This window comes from Mandrillus leucophaeus, unplaced genomic scaffold, assembly GCF_000951045.1.
Source record: "Mandrillus leucophaeus isolate KB7577 unplaced genomic scaffold, Mleu.le_1.0 Scaffold628, whole genome shotgun sequence".
Classification (NCBI taxonomy): Eukaryota; Metazoa; Chordata; class Mammalia; order Primates; family Cercopithecidae; genus Mandrillus; species Mandrillus leucophaeus.
The window spans coordinates 203880-219980 of NW_012106786.1; the positions used below are offsets into that span (position 1 = coordinate 203880).

General features: G+C 51.9%; 2 protein-coding genes across 9 annotated transcripts in view; both read left to right on the forward strand.

The window, feature by feature from the left end:
• The window catches only part of PPCDC (phosphopantothenoylcysteine decarboxylase), a 30348-nt gene extending 21888 nt beyond the window's left edge, over positions 1-8460 (forward strand). For 2 of the 8 annotated variants that reach the window (XM_012000378.1, XM_012000384.1), the window contains 4 exons: positions 900-995; positions 1844-1972; positions 6296-6464; positions 6893-8460. In XM_012000378.1, coding sequence (XP_011855768.1) covers positions 900-995; positions 1844-1972; positions 6296-6464; positions 6893-6978 — 480 coding nt within the window. In that variant the 3' untranslated portion in view covers positions 6979-8460. Of the gene's footprint in view, positions 1-727; positions 851-899; positions 996-1843; positions 2171-6295; positions 6859-6892 lie in introns of those variants that run through there. The other 6 variants (XM_012000385.1, XM_012000382.1, XM_012000380.1 and 3 more) reach the window with 6 other exon arrangements.
• The window catches only part of SDF2 (stromal cell-derived factor 2), an 86159-nt gene continuing 77918 nt past the window's right edge, over positions 7861-16101 (forward strand). The window contains 1 exon segment of the mRNA XM_012000405.1: positions 7861-7963. Within this exon segment, the coding sequence (XP_011855795.1) occupies positions 7861-7963 (103 nt within the window).

Sequence of the window (16101 nt, forward strand, 5' to 3'; positions counted from 1 at the left end):
TCCCAGCTACTTGGGAGGCTGAGGCAGGAGAATCCCTTGAACCCTGGGAGGTAGAGAGGTTGCAGTGAGCAGAGATTGTGCCACTGCACTCCAGTCTGGGCGACAGAATGAGACTCCAAAAAAAAAAAAAAAAAAAAAAAAATTCTCGTTTTACAAATGATGACCAACCCATCTAGTGCCCTTCACACTCCTGGGTGCTGTTTCTCACAGCCATGTGTTCTGTTAAGCAGATTGCAGGCAGCCCTGGTTTGCATTAGTAATTTCTTAGTGAATGGGTAGTGTGCGGGTAAACCTCATTCTCACCCCATGAGTGTAGGGCACACACAAGCTGGGTTTTCCAGGAGCCTGTCTGCAGCCTGTGCCCATGTTCTTAGAAGTACGTGAAGGGACACTGTCTGCCTTCTCTTGGGGGCATGCATGCACAGAGGACATGCTGTGCCTCAGCCCCCAGTGCCTTGGCCTGCAGAGGGCAGAGCTGCTGTGTAGCACAGAACTCAGGACCTATGAGCCTCCTTGGGTGGCCCCTCTTGCCTGCTGTGGCCTCTGCGGCCCTGGCCTTGACTTCCTTTCCTGTCACTTGCGTGCCTCTGCCCCTGGGCCTCCCTCTGCCCGAGTGGCAGGAGCTTGCAGCTTTGTATATATGGGCAGTTGGTGACTCATTCCTCAGCAGCCCCTCAGATAGGGAAGTGAAACAGCCACACCTGGTAGGGCCTGACCTTTGGGTGACAGCAGAAGTAGCTAAGCAGACATGGGGCTTGCAGCTAAGGAGGGAAGTCCTCTCTAAAGCCAGCCTGTGAAGACAGCACTTGCCTGCCCTGACCCTCCTGTGACCTCCAGGCCTGTGACTCTGGTAACAGTTTCTTCCTCCCTCCCCACCACCCCCTTTTTCTTGGTGACAGCTGGAAGTAGCAGTGGTCACAACTGAGAGAGCCAAACATTTCTACAGCCCCCAGGACATTCCTGTCACCCTCTACAGCGATGCTGATGAATGGGAGGTCAGTGCTGGGGGCTCCTGGGCTGAGTCCCGTTGACTTTCCACCAGCAGGACAGAGCAGTCCTCCCTGCAGCCTATGGTCTGGCAGCTGGAACAGACAGGCTGGGCTCAAATCCACGGTCAGGGCCCTCTGGGCAGAGGCAATGAAGAAAACATCTGTCTAGCTTCTGGCCTGCAGGAGGCCCTAGTCTCCTCCCAGCCCAGGCGGAGCTGGGCTTTGGCCTGGTGCCTGAGGTTGAGTGTCCTTGTGCTTATCTGGGCTGATGAAACCACAGAGGAGCTCTGTTCCCACCACCCTTGTCCACGTGGCTCCTGGCGTCAGGGCTAAAGAGAACGCCTCACTTCCCACGGCCACTGGGCTCTGCTGCATCTCCCCTGCGGATGGGTGGGCACTGGCTGATTCACCAGACAGAGTGTGGGCCTCACAGGGGTTCCCTGCCAGGCATTTCCAAACATTCTCAGCCTAGAACATTTCCGGCTGGTCTGTCTTCCCTGCCCCCACCCCCTCCATTTCTCACTGCCCCAGAGCCTTCCACTGGCTTGGACAACCCAAGCATCCGCCTCAAGCAGACAGGCCGGGAGCTCCCTGCCAGATGTCAGTTCTCTTGAAAGCCAAACCGTGAAGGGAGTAGCTCAGAGAGACAAGGGGCGCTTGTTTCCTCCGGCCTGGTTCTCTCGGCTGCTGGCTCCATGGCTAGTGCTCGCCAGCTTAGCTGCAGGAGGGAACGGAGGTTGGCCTGGGCAGGGCAGGTCAGTGGGCTTCTCAGTCTCCTGACTTACCGTACCTGGCCTGCCTTGGCGCTGCATCCCGCTTCCTCCACACTGACCCCTTTTTCTTCCCTCTGCCAGATGTGGAAGAGCCGCTCTGACCCAGTTCTGCACATTGACCTGCGGAGGTGGGCAGACCTCCTGCTGGTTGCTCCTCTTGATGCCAACACGCTGGGGAAGGTGGCCAGTGGCATCTGTGACAACTTGCTTGTGAGTGATGCCCTGGTGCCCTTGTCCCTCCCTGGGCTTCACTCCCAGTTTGCTGAGCTGCAGACATCCTTGTACAAGGAGACCTGCTGCTGTGGGGCCCCAGTCTACTCAGGGAGATCATGCTCTCCCATTCCCCCCATCGCCCCCTAGTGCTCTCACCTTCTCTCCAGCACATGGGCACAGCCCTGGTCCTGATGGGTCAGCTTGACCTGCTGCTGCTCCCCAGGAGTGTCCCCTTCTCCCCTGCCCTTGGCACCCAGCCAGGTGCCCACAAGCAGACCCTCGTTCCTTGTTCTTTGTCCCTCCCTGTGGGCTGCCTGGATGTGCTCTTCCACTGTTTCTGCCCAGCCCCATCACCTCCTGCTTCAGCTCTGCCTTCTCCCCAGATCAGGGTATACACGTGGGCAATGTGATTGGGGATTCACTTCTTCATAGATGTCTCATACACTTTATTGCCCTTGTAGTGTTCCTATATATTACGGGAAGCTTAGAGGGGAAGAGGGGAGAAAGATAGGGGCAGTGGCGAGAGCCGATGGGTGGTAGGGAGAAATGGAAGTCCAGCTGTCCAAAGTGGGCGCTGTCCTAGGCCTAAGATGCCTCCAGGGAGCTGTTGCCTGTAAAGGGGAGCTGCCTTTGTTTATATAATCGTTCTGGGAAGATTTGGGTGTGATTTCTCTCCTCCCTCTCCCTTATTGCCACCCCTCACCTCATTTATTGAGCTTTCGCCTACCACGTACTGGGGTCTATGCTGAGAGCCTCACAGGACACGGCGCTCCCAGGCTGGAAGGAGAATGCCATGCTTGATCACCCATGGCAGTGGGAAGGGAGTATCTTCTGGTGAGGACTACAGTCCTGAATGACCCCAGTCAGTCCTTTGACTATGGAGTCACCACCTTGCATAGTGCTGGGCCTGTGGTAGACATCCAGTAAATACTGCATGTATGGGGTAACTAGCAGTTTTACTTTTGCAAGTAGCTGGGAGTTTTTCAGAGTTTCATGTGGTGAAGAAGGTGGATAATGAAGCTGGGACAGGATGTTTTTTGGGGTCACAGATTAGTGTTCTTGTATACTTGTCAATGGGCTCTAAAGGCACTCCTCAAAGAATCTGCCAGTGATTTAAGCATCATTTGAATAAGAGCACAGGGTGAGCAGAACAACAACTTGTGTGGCCAGGAACAGGGGAAGGGAGTGCAGAGAAGAGAGCCTGGGAGTAATGTCATCAAGAAGACTTTCCCTATAGTCCCAGCTACTTGGGAGGCTGAGGTGGGAGGATCGCTTAAGCCCAGGAGTTCTAGGCTGCAGTGCCCCTTGATTGTGACTGTGAATAGCCAGAATAGCCAGTGTGGTCCACCCTGGGCAACATAGCGAGACCCTGTCTCTATTGAGAAAAAAAAAAAAAAAAAAAAGGAAAGGGCCGGACATGGTGGCTCATGCCTGTAATCCCAGCACTTTGGGAGGCTGAGGCAGGAAAATCTATTGAGCCCAGGAGTTTGAGACCAGCCTGAGCAACATGGTGAGACTCCATCTCTACAAAAAATACAAAAAAATTAGCCAGGTGTGGTGGTGCATGCCTGTGGTCCCCAGCTACTCAGGAGGCTGAGGTGGGAGGATCGCTTGAACCCAGGAGGTCAAGGCTGCAGTGAGCTGTGATTGTGCCACTGTACTCCAGCCTGGGCTACAGAGGTGAGACTCTGTCTCAAAAAACAAATAAACAAAAAGGCTTCCCAGCAGCACTGGTGCCACAACTGACATAGCAGCTGCAGCTAGAACAGTTGAATTTCCTGGCTCTCTCATCAAATTGGGTCAGAGTTCTGTGTGGCCAGCACCATCTCACCAAATCTCCAGGCTCCCCGCTGGTGGGTCAGCAGCAGCTGGTGTGACAAAGCACTGGCCTCTGGGAGCTAAGCCCTGGCCTGGGTCAGCTCTGCAAGGGTGCTTTCCTCCTTCCTGCAAGCTCTGCTTTCCATTTTCCTTCTAAGCTGCCATCACTTCATGAAATCCCTGGGCTTCCCTCCTCCAGAGTTGGCTGGGAAGTGAAACATGTTCCCAAGACCAGCCCCCAGATCATTTGCCTCAAAGGTTTTCCTTGGAAGTCACAAACGTTTCAAGGAATCTCAAATTTTACAAAGTTTGAAGTGTGGGCATTGGTGGCCTGTGGCTGTGTTCTCTCTCTGTAGCTGTTTTCTCCCTACATCCCTGAAAGGAAGCTGAGCCTGCTCCTCCCTCCACAAACCTCCCTTTCCAGGGCCCAGGGCGTGGAGTGCTGTGAGGGCAGTGTGCTAGGCGTGACCGTGCTCCTGGCCTCCAGGCCCATCTCCCTCTGTCCTCTAGCTCAATAAGGCCCTGGCCTATTTGTGCTAAACAGGCAGTCGGACCTAGAAAGAGCAGACAATCTCTCTGGGTCACCAGTCTGGCTAGGAGCCGGTCTCCTAACTGGGATCCAGGCCTTCTCCCCTGTCCACGTGAACTCCCAGGGGCATAGCCTGAAGTGTTGAACACAGCACTGGCCAAAGAGATGTCACCGTGGGAACCGAGGCCCTCCTTTCCCCCTGTCTGCTTTCGTGAGTTCAGAGGAGCTGAGGCTTGTCTGAGAGGAGGTGGAGTGCTGGTTTTCACACTGGTTGGTGTTCTTTGCTTTGAGGGCACTTAGAAAGCCAAGCCCAGCCCTTGCTCCCACCCTGCACACAGTGGAGAGACTCTTCTAGGTATGCTCTTGACTTCTGCAGAAGTAGTGGGTGGCACGGAGCCAAGAGGAAGTGTGACTGAAACTGTCCACTCATAGCCCGGGTGCCGCATTGAGAAGGCTTGGTGGGAAACTAATGCTGTGGCTGATGCAAGCAGCCAGGTCCCAGGGCTGTTTGCTGTCCTGCTTCCTCCCTGTCCCTGGGACTTGGGGGAGGTGCTGGTCCTGGCCTGTCGAGGCATTGTTCTCTGGACTCCCTCTTTTCCCAGATGAGCTTCCCTTCAGGGGAGGGGTTTCCAGCCCCTGTTACCCTGAGGGGCTCACAGCCCTGGAAGAAGTGTCTGGATTAGTCAGAGCACTGGGAGCTTCTCTCTCCCCAGGCGGCCCCCAGCCCAGGGAGCCTACGCCTGTGGGAAGCCCAGGAGTCACTGCCCTGGAGCCTGTGCTTTGTGCCTGGCCCTGCGCTCAGAGCTTTGTAGCCATTCTCACCTCAGTCTTCACAGCTGCCCAGGGAGGGACCTTTCTAGAGAGGAAGGCAGGTCCTGGCCTTCAGTCCCATGTCCAGGTTCTCACAGCTAGTAATACAGAGCACAGCCAGGATTTGAACTCAGCGCTACATAATTTCAAAGTCCATGGCACAAAGGACTCTGTGAGCTGGATGGCTCCTTTCACAGCTGCTCAGGTCTGTGGCTTGGTGGGACAGCCTGGATTTGGGAGATGGTGAGGCTGTGCAGTGGAAAATTGCCTGAGTGGCGCCCATTGTCCGGGTGTGGACTTGGATGACTGCTTACCTCTCAGGGAGCTGTAGCTCCCCATCTGTGAAATGGGACAGCACCTTCCTTTTTTTTTTTTTTTTCCTGAGATGGAGTCTTGCTCTGTCACCCAGGCTGGAGTACAGTGGTGTGATCTCGGCTCACTGCAAACTCCGCCTCCCAGGTTCAAGCGATTCTCCTGCCTCAGCCTCCCAAGTAGCTGGGACTACAGGTGCCTGCCACCACGCCTGGCTAATTTTTTGTATTTTTAGTAGAGATGGGGTTTTACCATGTTAGCCAGGATGGTCTTGATCTCCTGACCTTGTGATCTGCCTGCCTCGGCCTCCAAAGTGCTGCGATTACAGGTGTGAGCCACTGCACCCAGCCAACACCTTCTTTATAAGGTCACAGTGAGGGTTAATGAGATCCTATACATGAGAAGGTTTTGGTAACGGCAGATGTTTTCATTGCCAGACTTTAGCTGGCCTCGCAGAGCTGATGTCGGGTAGATGGGCCCCACTGAGGAGCAGCCTCGTCCTTTGCTTTCTGATGTAACCAAAAAAGCCTGCCTTCTGCTCCCCAGGGTTGCTTCTCCCAGGAGGTGTGAGCCTACCTGGAGGAAGCTTAGGCACAGGGATACCTGCTGGAGGTCTGAGCGTTGGTTGAGCACCTCCTGTTTGTAGGATCCTGTGCCAGAGCCTGTGGGGAGGTGGAGAGAGGCGAGGAGACACAGCCTCCACCCCTGAGAGACGAGACAGTTCCCTGCAGCCAGGCTGTGCCCATTCATTTCAAGCCCACAGCTGGGCTGCTGGCTGCAGGGTCTGGAGGGCAGTGGGGAAGGTGGCAGACAGAGTAGCAAGACCCCCACTTCCCCGGCTTTCTTCACAGACCTGCGTCATCCGGGCCTGGGATCGCAGCAAGCCCCTGCTCTTCTGCCCGGCCATGAACACCGCCATGTGGGAGCACCCTATCACAGCGCAGCAGGTAGACCAGCTCAAGGCCTTTGGCTATGTCGAGATCCCCTGTGTGGCCAAGAAGCTGGTGTGTGGAGACGAAGGTGGGTGTCTTGCCAGGCTCATAGCCCATGGCCGTAGAAGGGGCTCAGCTTTGGGGTCACATCTCAGTTCAGTTCCTGGCCTGTTATGACCTTAGCAAACCATTCTCTGAGCTTAGCTTTCTCAGTTGGAAAATGGGAATTGTAATTCCTGCCTCCAGATTGGTAGGGTAAAATGGGATGGACCATGTAAAGTACCTGGTAGAGTCCCTGGCACGCAGCCCACACGTAGTTAAGGATGGCTACTGGAACGATTCCCAGGGCCTCACCGGGGGTCTCGGGAGAGATACGATGTGTCTGACTCAGGCAGAAACAGACCTTGCCCTCTCAGACCTTGGGCTCTGGGTGGAGCACTCAGGGAGCAATGGGCAGGGGTCTGCAGGGCTACAGGCACTGTCTGCCTGTCTGGCCACAGCGGAATTTTCTCCCAGGTCTGGGGGCCATGGCTGAAGTGGGGACCATCGTGGACAAAGTGAAAGAAGTCCTCTTCCAGCACAGTGGCTTCCAGCAGAGTTGACCTGGAATTTCTGTCATGGTTGTCCCTCTGTATTCAGAATGTGTTCAGGCCAAGTCGGTGAAGATGGATGTTGGCAAAATAGGAGGATTCCCTTATTTGCTGAATGGGGGGCCTGCTCTGAGCCTCCCCAGGGGCTGGGCCTGCTCCAGGTTATACTGGACAGAAGGCTCAGGTCTCAGCTTCTTTCAACCAAGAGAGGCCGCTGCCTAGAGCCCATCCCCACCTTTTCCTGGATGGGCGAGGCAAGCCAGGAGAGCAAGCAGTGTTGTCCTCACTGGAGGAGGACTGAGCGACTGGGAAAACTCGGCTCTACATCTCACCCAGAATGACTTTTAGAAACACCACAGCTGGAGAGTCCTGGCTGAGCCTTGGGAGCTTCAGCTCTTTGGCGGGGTGCCCAGATGCCATGCGATCAGCGAAGCCTGCGAGTTGGCAGGACTCTGAGGTTTCTTGCAGACCATGCCATGAGATTGAAGGTGCGGGGAAATAAAGAACAATCACCGTTTAGGAGGCTCCATTCTTTCCCTATAACCCAACTGTGGTCCCAGAGACCAGGAGGCGTTGCCAGGTGTGGCTGGGGAAGGGTCTGGGTTGATGACTCACTGGTACTCTTTAGTCCCCATATAACATGGTAGTTAAGGATAAAGTTCTGAAGCCAGAAAGCCCCTAGTTCCAATCCCAGCTCTGCCACTTACTGGCAGTGGGAGTTTGGTTCAGGACTTAGCCTTCCTGACCTTCACTTTCCTCAGCTATCTTGTTTCCTACCCTCAGGGAGTTGTTGAGAGGATTCGGTGAAATTATGTGTGCAAAATACCCATGCCACTGAGTGCCTGGAACATAGTAAATGTCAAATCAATGGAAGTTAAAACTAGGCATGCGTATATGCCAGAGAGCTTTCCTAACATTTACTGCAATGCCCCATCTCATTTTGGGGAAAAGAAAATCCTGGATGCTAAGCTGACACATCCCTTTATGCAGGTGACAGGTAAGCAGCCAGGAGGGTTGACCCTGCCCTGGGTCCCAGGCCTCTTGCCTGCTTCCTGGTTTCCTCTGTTCTCATCCTTTCAGCTTTGCTGGACCTGAGGCAGGGGCCTGGGTGTCTGTGACCCCCCGACCCCCAGTATACATGACCAAGGGAAGTAGATCCAGAGACACCATGCACTCTGGCCCAGAAACCCTCTGCTACCCAGCTTTTGACCTAATTGCCATTTGGTGTGGCTGCAGTGGGGAGGGCTTGTCTGCATATTTGGAACTGAGCCTGAGGCTGGCTTCCTGCCCTCCAACTTCCAGGCCAGGTATAGGGGACATCCCACGTGGGCTCTGAGAACGCTGAGAGTAGAGGTGCCTTGAGGGGACCAGGAAGCCCTCTGGCTGGAATCAGTGCTCCAGCAGCCTCCACAGCCTTTATCTCAACAGCACTTGACTTCACCATGTGACCCTTTGGGATAAAATTGCCTTAGGGCACGAAATAAACTATAACTAGTAACATCAAGAACCAACTTCTTTGGCTAGTTTGGGGATGGGGCCTGAAGGGAATCTGGGTAACTGAAACCCGGGGATGGTCCTAAAAGTCCATTTCCAGGGTTTCCAACTTCCTTCTTGTCCACATTGCCCTTCCTCTCCCTCAGCAACCCACCAGTAAATGGTGAGGCTTCCCAATTTTATTTTTATTTTTATTTATTTATTTTTTGAGACACAGTCTCGCTCTGTCGCCCAGGCTGGAGTGCAGTGGTGCAGTCACAGCTCAAGCCATTCTCCCTCCTCAGCCTCCTGAGTAGCTGGGATTACAGGTGCCCGCCACCACGCCCAGCTTATTTTTGAATTGTTTGTATTCAAACAATTGTTTGTATTCAAACATGGGTTTTGCCATGTTGGCCAGACTGATGTCGAACTCCTGACCTCAAGTGATCTGCTGGCCACGGCCTCCCAAAGTGCTGGGATTATAGGCGTGAGCCACCGCGCCCAGCCACTTCCCAATTTTAACAGAAACTGATACCGTTTTCTGAGTATTCATCATGTGTGAGGATCTATGCCAGGCATTTTAGGGAAGGCAGTTGCCCAGGGAGATCAACGAAAAAGTGCCTGTGTGAAAAGGCCATGGGAGCAGGGAAGTTCACAGGCCACTGTCCCAGAGCTCTGAAAACAGCTGTTGCTGCTCAGTAGAACTTTGCCTTGTTGGCTAGAAGGGAACATAGATCTCTGTGGACTCAGGCCAGCTGGAGGCCCCTGTCCCTGGGGGTTCGCCTCTCCATCTCCCACCCACAGCAGTCCTGCATCCCTGCTGCCCATTTTGAAGGGGGGTCTGGATGAATGGGGCTGGGCTGGGCCTAAAGAGCCCAGCTGTTGCCTGAGCCAGACTGGAGCTAAGAGGAGGAGGTGCTGCATTTAGCTGGCCCCATCTGCCAGCGAGGTGCTGAGTGGGAGTGACAATCACCGCTTTCCCCATGAGGTGTCCAAGCACTGGAAGTTATCTTCATCTTGGGGAGAAATGTTTCTCAGAGAAGATTCTAGCCTCCCTGATGATTTTTGTAGAATTCTGGAAGTTTCAGAGAATAGAACATTTGGGTCTGAAACATGCACTCTTGTGTGGCAGCCATGAGCCCTTCAAGGCTGCTGTGGATGCTGCTGGGTGGGAGGCAGAAGCCTCCAAACCAAGGCCCAGCTTCCACCCTGGGCTGCCTCCAGCCCTTCCTGCACCCCGCTGCGCTGGTCAGGTCCCGCTGCTGCCTCCCCACTGCCTCAGGTCAGGCCCAAATTCCTGGGCAGTATACACCTGGCCCTTTGTGATCTGGCTCCTGCCTACCCTTCTAGCCCTGCCCTTTACCACACACGCCAACCCTGAAGGGCTCCCTATTCTCTTGCCAGACTGGACGACCTTGAACTGGCCAGGCCTCTTGCTTGTGTACATGCTGCTGCTTTTACTGGGACAAGACTGACTCCCACACATGCCTCTGGATGTACCTGGGTGCTACCTCCTTTGGAAAGCCTTCCCTGGCTGACTGCATCCTCCTTGCCCAGGTTCCCATGGTGCTTCCTACTATTATTTTTTATTTTTATTATTTTTTTTGAGATGGCGCCTCATTCTGTCACCCAGGCTGGAGTGCAGTGGTGCGATCTTGGCTCACTGTAACCTCTGCCTCCTAGGTTCAAGCAATTCTCCTGCCTCAGCCTCCTGAGAAGCTGAGATTACAGGCGTGCCACCACGCTCTGCTTTCTTTTTTCAGACGGTGTCTCGCTCTGTCTCCCAGACTGGAGTGCAGTGGCGCGATCTCGTCTCACTGCAAGCTCCACCTCCTGGGTTCACACCATTCTCCTGCCTCAGCTTTCCGAGTAGCTGAGACTACAGGCGTCTGCCACCATGCCCGGCTAACTTTTTTTTGTATTTTTTTAGTAGAGAGAGGGGGTTTCACCATGTTAGCCAGGATGGTCTCGATCTCCTGACCTTGTGATCCGCCTGCCTCGGCCTCCCAAAGTGCTGGGATTACAGGCGTGAGCCACCGTGCCTGTCCTGATTTTTAATTTTTTTAATATATTTTTTATTTTTAATAGAGACGGAGTTTCACCATGTTGGCCACGCTGGTCTCGAACTTCTGACCTCTTGATTTTCCTGCTTCGGCCTCCCAAAGTACTGGAATTACCGGAATGAGCCACCGTGCCCTGCCACCACTATTTATTACAACAGAATTGTAATTGTCAGTTTACTTTATTTCCTCCTAACACTGGGATCTCTTGGAGAGCAGGAGTTGTCCTATTCCTTACAGAACCCAGCAAGTCACTCCAAGCTTGTACTGACAAAAAAGTGGTGTGTGTGTTGGGGCTATTTATTGGTTTCTGCTCCTTACTGCACAAGAGACAAAATTTAGGGACCACAAAAGCAAAGATTGATAAATTTGACTATGGGAAAATAGGTTCACTGAGCAACAACCCAAAGTCAAGGTCAAAGGACAACACGCTGGGGAAATTATCTGCAGGTCATAAACAAAGGGCTGATTCTCCTAATATATAAAGAGTTCCTATGTATTGATGACAAAAAGACCAAGGGCTGGGCACAATAGCTCACACTTATAATCCTAGCCCTTCAGGAGGCCGAGGCGGGCGGATTGCCTGAGCTCAAGGAATTTGAGAGCAGCCTGGCCAACCTGGTGAAACCCCATCTCTATTAAAATACAAAAAATTAGCCAGGCATGGTGGTGCCTGCTTGTAATCCCAGCTACTTGGGAGGCTCGGGCAGGAGAATTGCTTGAACCCGGGCGGCAGAGGTTGCAGTGAGCTGAGATCATGCCACTGAACTCCAAGCCTGGGTGACAGAGCGAGACTCCGTCTCAAAAAAAAAACAAAAAAAATTACATATGCACCTTACCCTTTGACCCAGCAATTCTGCTAGGAATTTGTCCCACAGATAGACTCAGTTGTATGACATTATGTCTGAACAGGAGATTTATTGCAGCCTTGTATATGGTACTAAAAGACTGGAAACACCCTCACTATCTAACAGCCAGGAGATTGGGTAAATAAATTAGTGTTCCTTCATACACTGGAACTCTTTTTTTTTTTTTTGAGACGGAGTCTTGCTCTGTTGCCCAGGCTGGAGTGCAGTGGCGCAACCTCGGCTCACTGCAAGCTCTGCCTCCCAGGTTCACACCATTCTCCTGCCCCAGCCTCCCGAGTAGCTGGGACCACAGGCGCCCGCCACCACACCCGGCTAATTTTTTGTATTTTTAGTAGAGACGGGGTTTCACCATGTTAGCCAGGATGGTCTCGATCTCCTGACCTCGTGATCCGCCCACCTCAGCCTCCCAAAGTGCTGGGATTACAGGCATGAGCCACCGCACCCGGCCATACACTGGAACTCTACACAACCATAAAACAAAGTGTTGAGGAAGCTGATTTGGGAAGATTTCTGAGGTACATTGTTAAACAGAAAAAGCAAGGTGCAGAAGAATGTGTGTCACATGCACGCTTGTGTAGAAAAAATGGGGGTGGGGAAAGAAAAGGAGGATATATTCTTATTGACTTGTGTATGCATCAAATGCTTTTAAAAAGATAAACAGAAAAAAACAGTCTATTGTTTTCCTCTTGGCAGGGGAACTAACTGAGTGGTTGAGAAACAAAGATAGGAGGCAGGCCAGGACTCTGTCTCAAAAAAAAAAAAAAAAAAAGGAGGTGACTTCATTTTTAATTGTTGGGCCAGATGAATACATTTTAAAAAGAGTTCCTTCTGGTCAGGCACAGTGGCTCACACCTGTAATCCCAACACTTTGGTAGGCCAAGGCAGAAGGATCAGTTTAAGACCAGAAGTTTGAGACAGGCCTAGGCAACATAGTGAGATTCCATCTCTACCAAAAGAAACACAACTAACTGGACATGGTGGCACACACCTGTTTTCCCAGCTACTTAGGGGGCTGAAGTGGGAGGATCACTTGAGCCCAGGAGTCCAAGGCTGCAGTGAGCTATGATCATGCCAGTGCACTCCAGCCTGGGTGAGGAGTGAGACTCTGTCTCTAAAAAATTTAATAATAATAAGTAAAAATATAAAAAGATTTTTCTGCTCTTTTTGTTTGTTTTTTGAAGGTAGGGCCTCAGTCTGTCATCTGTGCTGGAGTGCAGTGGCGCAATCACAGCTCACTGCAGCTTTGACCTTCTGGGGTTCAAGTGATCCTCCCATCTTAGCCTCCTGAGTAACTGGGACTACAGGTGCACGCCACCACGGCCCAGCTAATTTTTGTATTTTTGGTACATACGGGGTTTCACCATGTTGGCCAGGCTAGTCTTAAACTCCTGGCCTCAAGTGATCTGCCTGCCTCAGCCTCCCAAAGTGCTGGGATTACAGGTGTGAGCCCGGCCTCTTTCTGTTCTTTATCTAGAAGTTCTTAAAAATGATGGTAGAGAGTTAGTGCAAACAAACAAACAAACACGAAGACTTGGCAAAGGCACCTGGAGATTTTGTTTTTGAGACTGGGTTTCACTGTGTCACCTGGGCTGACTGCAGTGCAGCGGCACAGTCACAGCTCACTGTAGCCTGGAACTCCAGGGGTCAATCGATCCTCCCACCTTAACCTCCCCAGTAGCTGAGACTACAGGCACATGCCACCATGCCTGGCTAATTTTTTATTTTTTGCAGAGATGGGATTTTACCATGTTGCCCGGGTTGGTCTTGAACTCCTGGACTCAAGTGATGCGCCTGCCTTGGCCTCCCAAAGTGCTGGGATTACAGGCATGAGCCACCATGCCTGGCCTTGAAGATATTCATCAAGGCCTTTGGAGTAGAAATGGGCCTTCTTTTCTTGTCACAAGCTAACAGAGGAAAATGAATTTTGAGTATCCTTGTGTGCTTTTAATAAGCCTTTAAGATCCCTGACCTCAAAGAGTTTATGTTCTTACGGGAGAAAGACTCACAATGATCAAATAACAGTAAACAACGAAAGTGAGACTGTGTGGCATGGACTCTACTTCAGAATTGAGCAGTCAGGGTGGGTCTCCTGGAGGGAACAGAACTTGGACTGGGGCTTACAGGAGGACCAAGGATACAAAGGGTGAAGACATGCTGCCATGTGCTTGATGTAGGACACCCAAGGAGGAACTCAGGCTCCACGTGCTGGGGAGGTTGGGAGCTATTAGCAGGGGAGGCACATGGTGAGTGTGGAGTGTGGTCAAGATCACCGAGGCGGTATGTGCAGAACAGATGGGCCGGATTGAGAAGCTGGAGTCTAGGAGGAAGCCAGGATGCTGAGAAGGGGAATCTAGGTTGTGCTGAAGGCCTTGACCACACCCTTGATTCTGGAAAAGGGGTGACAAAAGTGAGTAACAATGTGAAGAAAAATCAACACCATTAAAAACTGTAAAAGCCATGGTCTTTCCCTAAGGTGGTGAGTGCTAAAAACAAAACACAATATCCAACAAACAAACAAAAACAACCCACTCTCCTTGTGGCCATTGGGGGAGGGAGACTAAATGACACTGTGTGTGTGTGTTGGTGCAAGATTTATAGCAGTCTTCAGCCCCATCCACGAAAAATAATTTTCCTTTGTTTCTCTCTCCTGACCTCACAGTGTTGTTCAGTCTGTCCTTGTGGCCAGGCGCAGTGGCTCACGCCTGTAATCCTGCACTTTGGGAGGCCGAGGTGGGCAGATCACTTAAGGTCAGGAGTTCAAGACCAACCTGGCCAACATGGTGAAACCCTGTCTCTACTAAAAATACAAAATTAGCCAGGTGTGGTGGTACATGCCTGTAATCCCAGATACTCAGGAGGCTGAGGCAAGAGAATTGCTTGAACCCAGGAGGAAGAGGTTGCAGTGAGCCGAGATTGCACCACCGCACTCCAGCCTGGGTGGTTTGGAGTTGGCTTAATAGGGTCTCAGAGCAGCTAAGGGGTACAAGGAGATGGGGTGGGGAATAAAAGGATTTTTGAGGAATGTTGCTGAGAATTGTGAATTGGACACGCTTTATGTTCTTCAAGAGACCCAAGTAAAGATCAAGGTTCTCTCTTTTTTTTTTTTTTTAGAGATGGAGTCTCGCTCTGTGGTCCAGTCTGTGGTCCAGGCTGGAGTGCAGTGGCACGATCTTGGCTCACTGCAAGCTCTACCTCTCAGGTTCACACCATTCTCCTGCCTCAGCCTCCCGAGTGGCTGGGACTACAGGCGCCTGCCACCACACCCGGTTAATTTTTTGTATTTTTAGTAGAGACGGGGTTTCACCGTGTTAACCAGGATGGTCTCAATTTCCTGACCTTGTGATTTGCCCGCCTCAGCCTCTCAAAGTGCTGGGATTACAGGCATGAGCCACTGCGCCTGGCCAAGATTCTTTTTTTTTTTTTTTTTTTTTGAGATGGAGTCTTGCTCTATCGCCAGGCTGTAGTGCAGTGGCGCGATCTCAGCTCACTGCAACAAGATCGAGGTTCTTTTTAAAGCCCTTTGCAATGTGTAATTCTCTGAGTGCAGCTGAGCAGGACTGAACTATGTGGTGGAGCCCTAGATAATACTTGGGTTATGGGTACGTGTCACATGTTCTCCATATTGCCAAGTGTTTCTTTGATCTCATTTCACCCTTTTCACATCACAGCTTCACAATGGAGTCAATTAGCATATGTAGCTGTTTTATAGACAAGAAACTGAGGGCCACACAGCCAGTGCAGTGTACTAGGGTTTTCTCTTTCTGCCCTACAGCCACGTGCAAACAGGCTCCTGCACAGGAGTCTACCCTCATTTGCATTTACCTCCTTGGGATCAGTTGAAATACCCCTTCCACCACACACCAGCACCACCAGATGCCTGCCCTTTCAGTCCCAACTGGACAGCTGCTTCATTACCTTTTTCTTCTCATGGCTTCCTTCCTTCATGTATTGTGGTTTCTAGGGCAGGATGAAAATCCGTGATTAAGTGTCATGCAACTGCCTCTGAGCTAAGAGTCAACCCCAATAACTGACAGGTTGTTTACACTGAGAACTTCCTGGTGGAACCAAATATTCTACAATATTTAAGCCAGGTTTGGTACCCCCTGCGGCAAGGCAATGGGAATGGTCAGGCCAGAAGAACTACCAGTTGTCTCATAGCAAAAGAATGTGGGGAGTGGGTGGGGGTAAGGGCAAGAGGCAGATACATGAGCTTCAGGGCTTTTGGAGGACATGCGGCTAATCCAGGTAGGATCTGGGAGCAAGTCATTCCCTTGCTGCTATGGGCTCATCTCATGGTGGCTTTATCTGCTGAGATTACATGGTGACGCTTTGCCTGCTAGCCCGGACAGCAGGTCATTAGGGACTGGAGGCCCAGCACTCCCTTTCAGGCCTCTGGATTCCTGAAAGAGGAAGGAGCGTTCAAAGGTGAGTTCAAAGGTGCCTTCCGTCTGTATAGGCAAAACGATGTTACCAGCAATAGCAATGCGCTTGGAAGCAGCCAACGTGGGTTGAACATGAACACATGGATGCTGAAGATCCTTTCTTTCTCTCTTTAATTTTTTTTTTTTTTTGAGACAGAGTCTTGCTCTGTCGCCCAGGCTAGAGTGCAGCGGCGCGATCTCGGCTTATTGTTAACTCCACCTCCTGGGTTAATGCCATTCTCCTACCTCAGCCTCCCAAGTAGCTGGGACTACAGGCACCTACCACCACACCTGGCTATTTTTTTTTTTTTT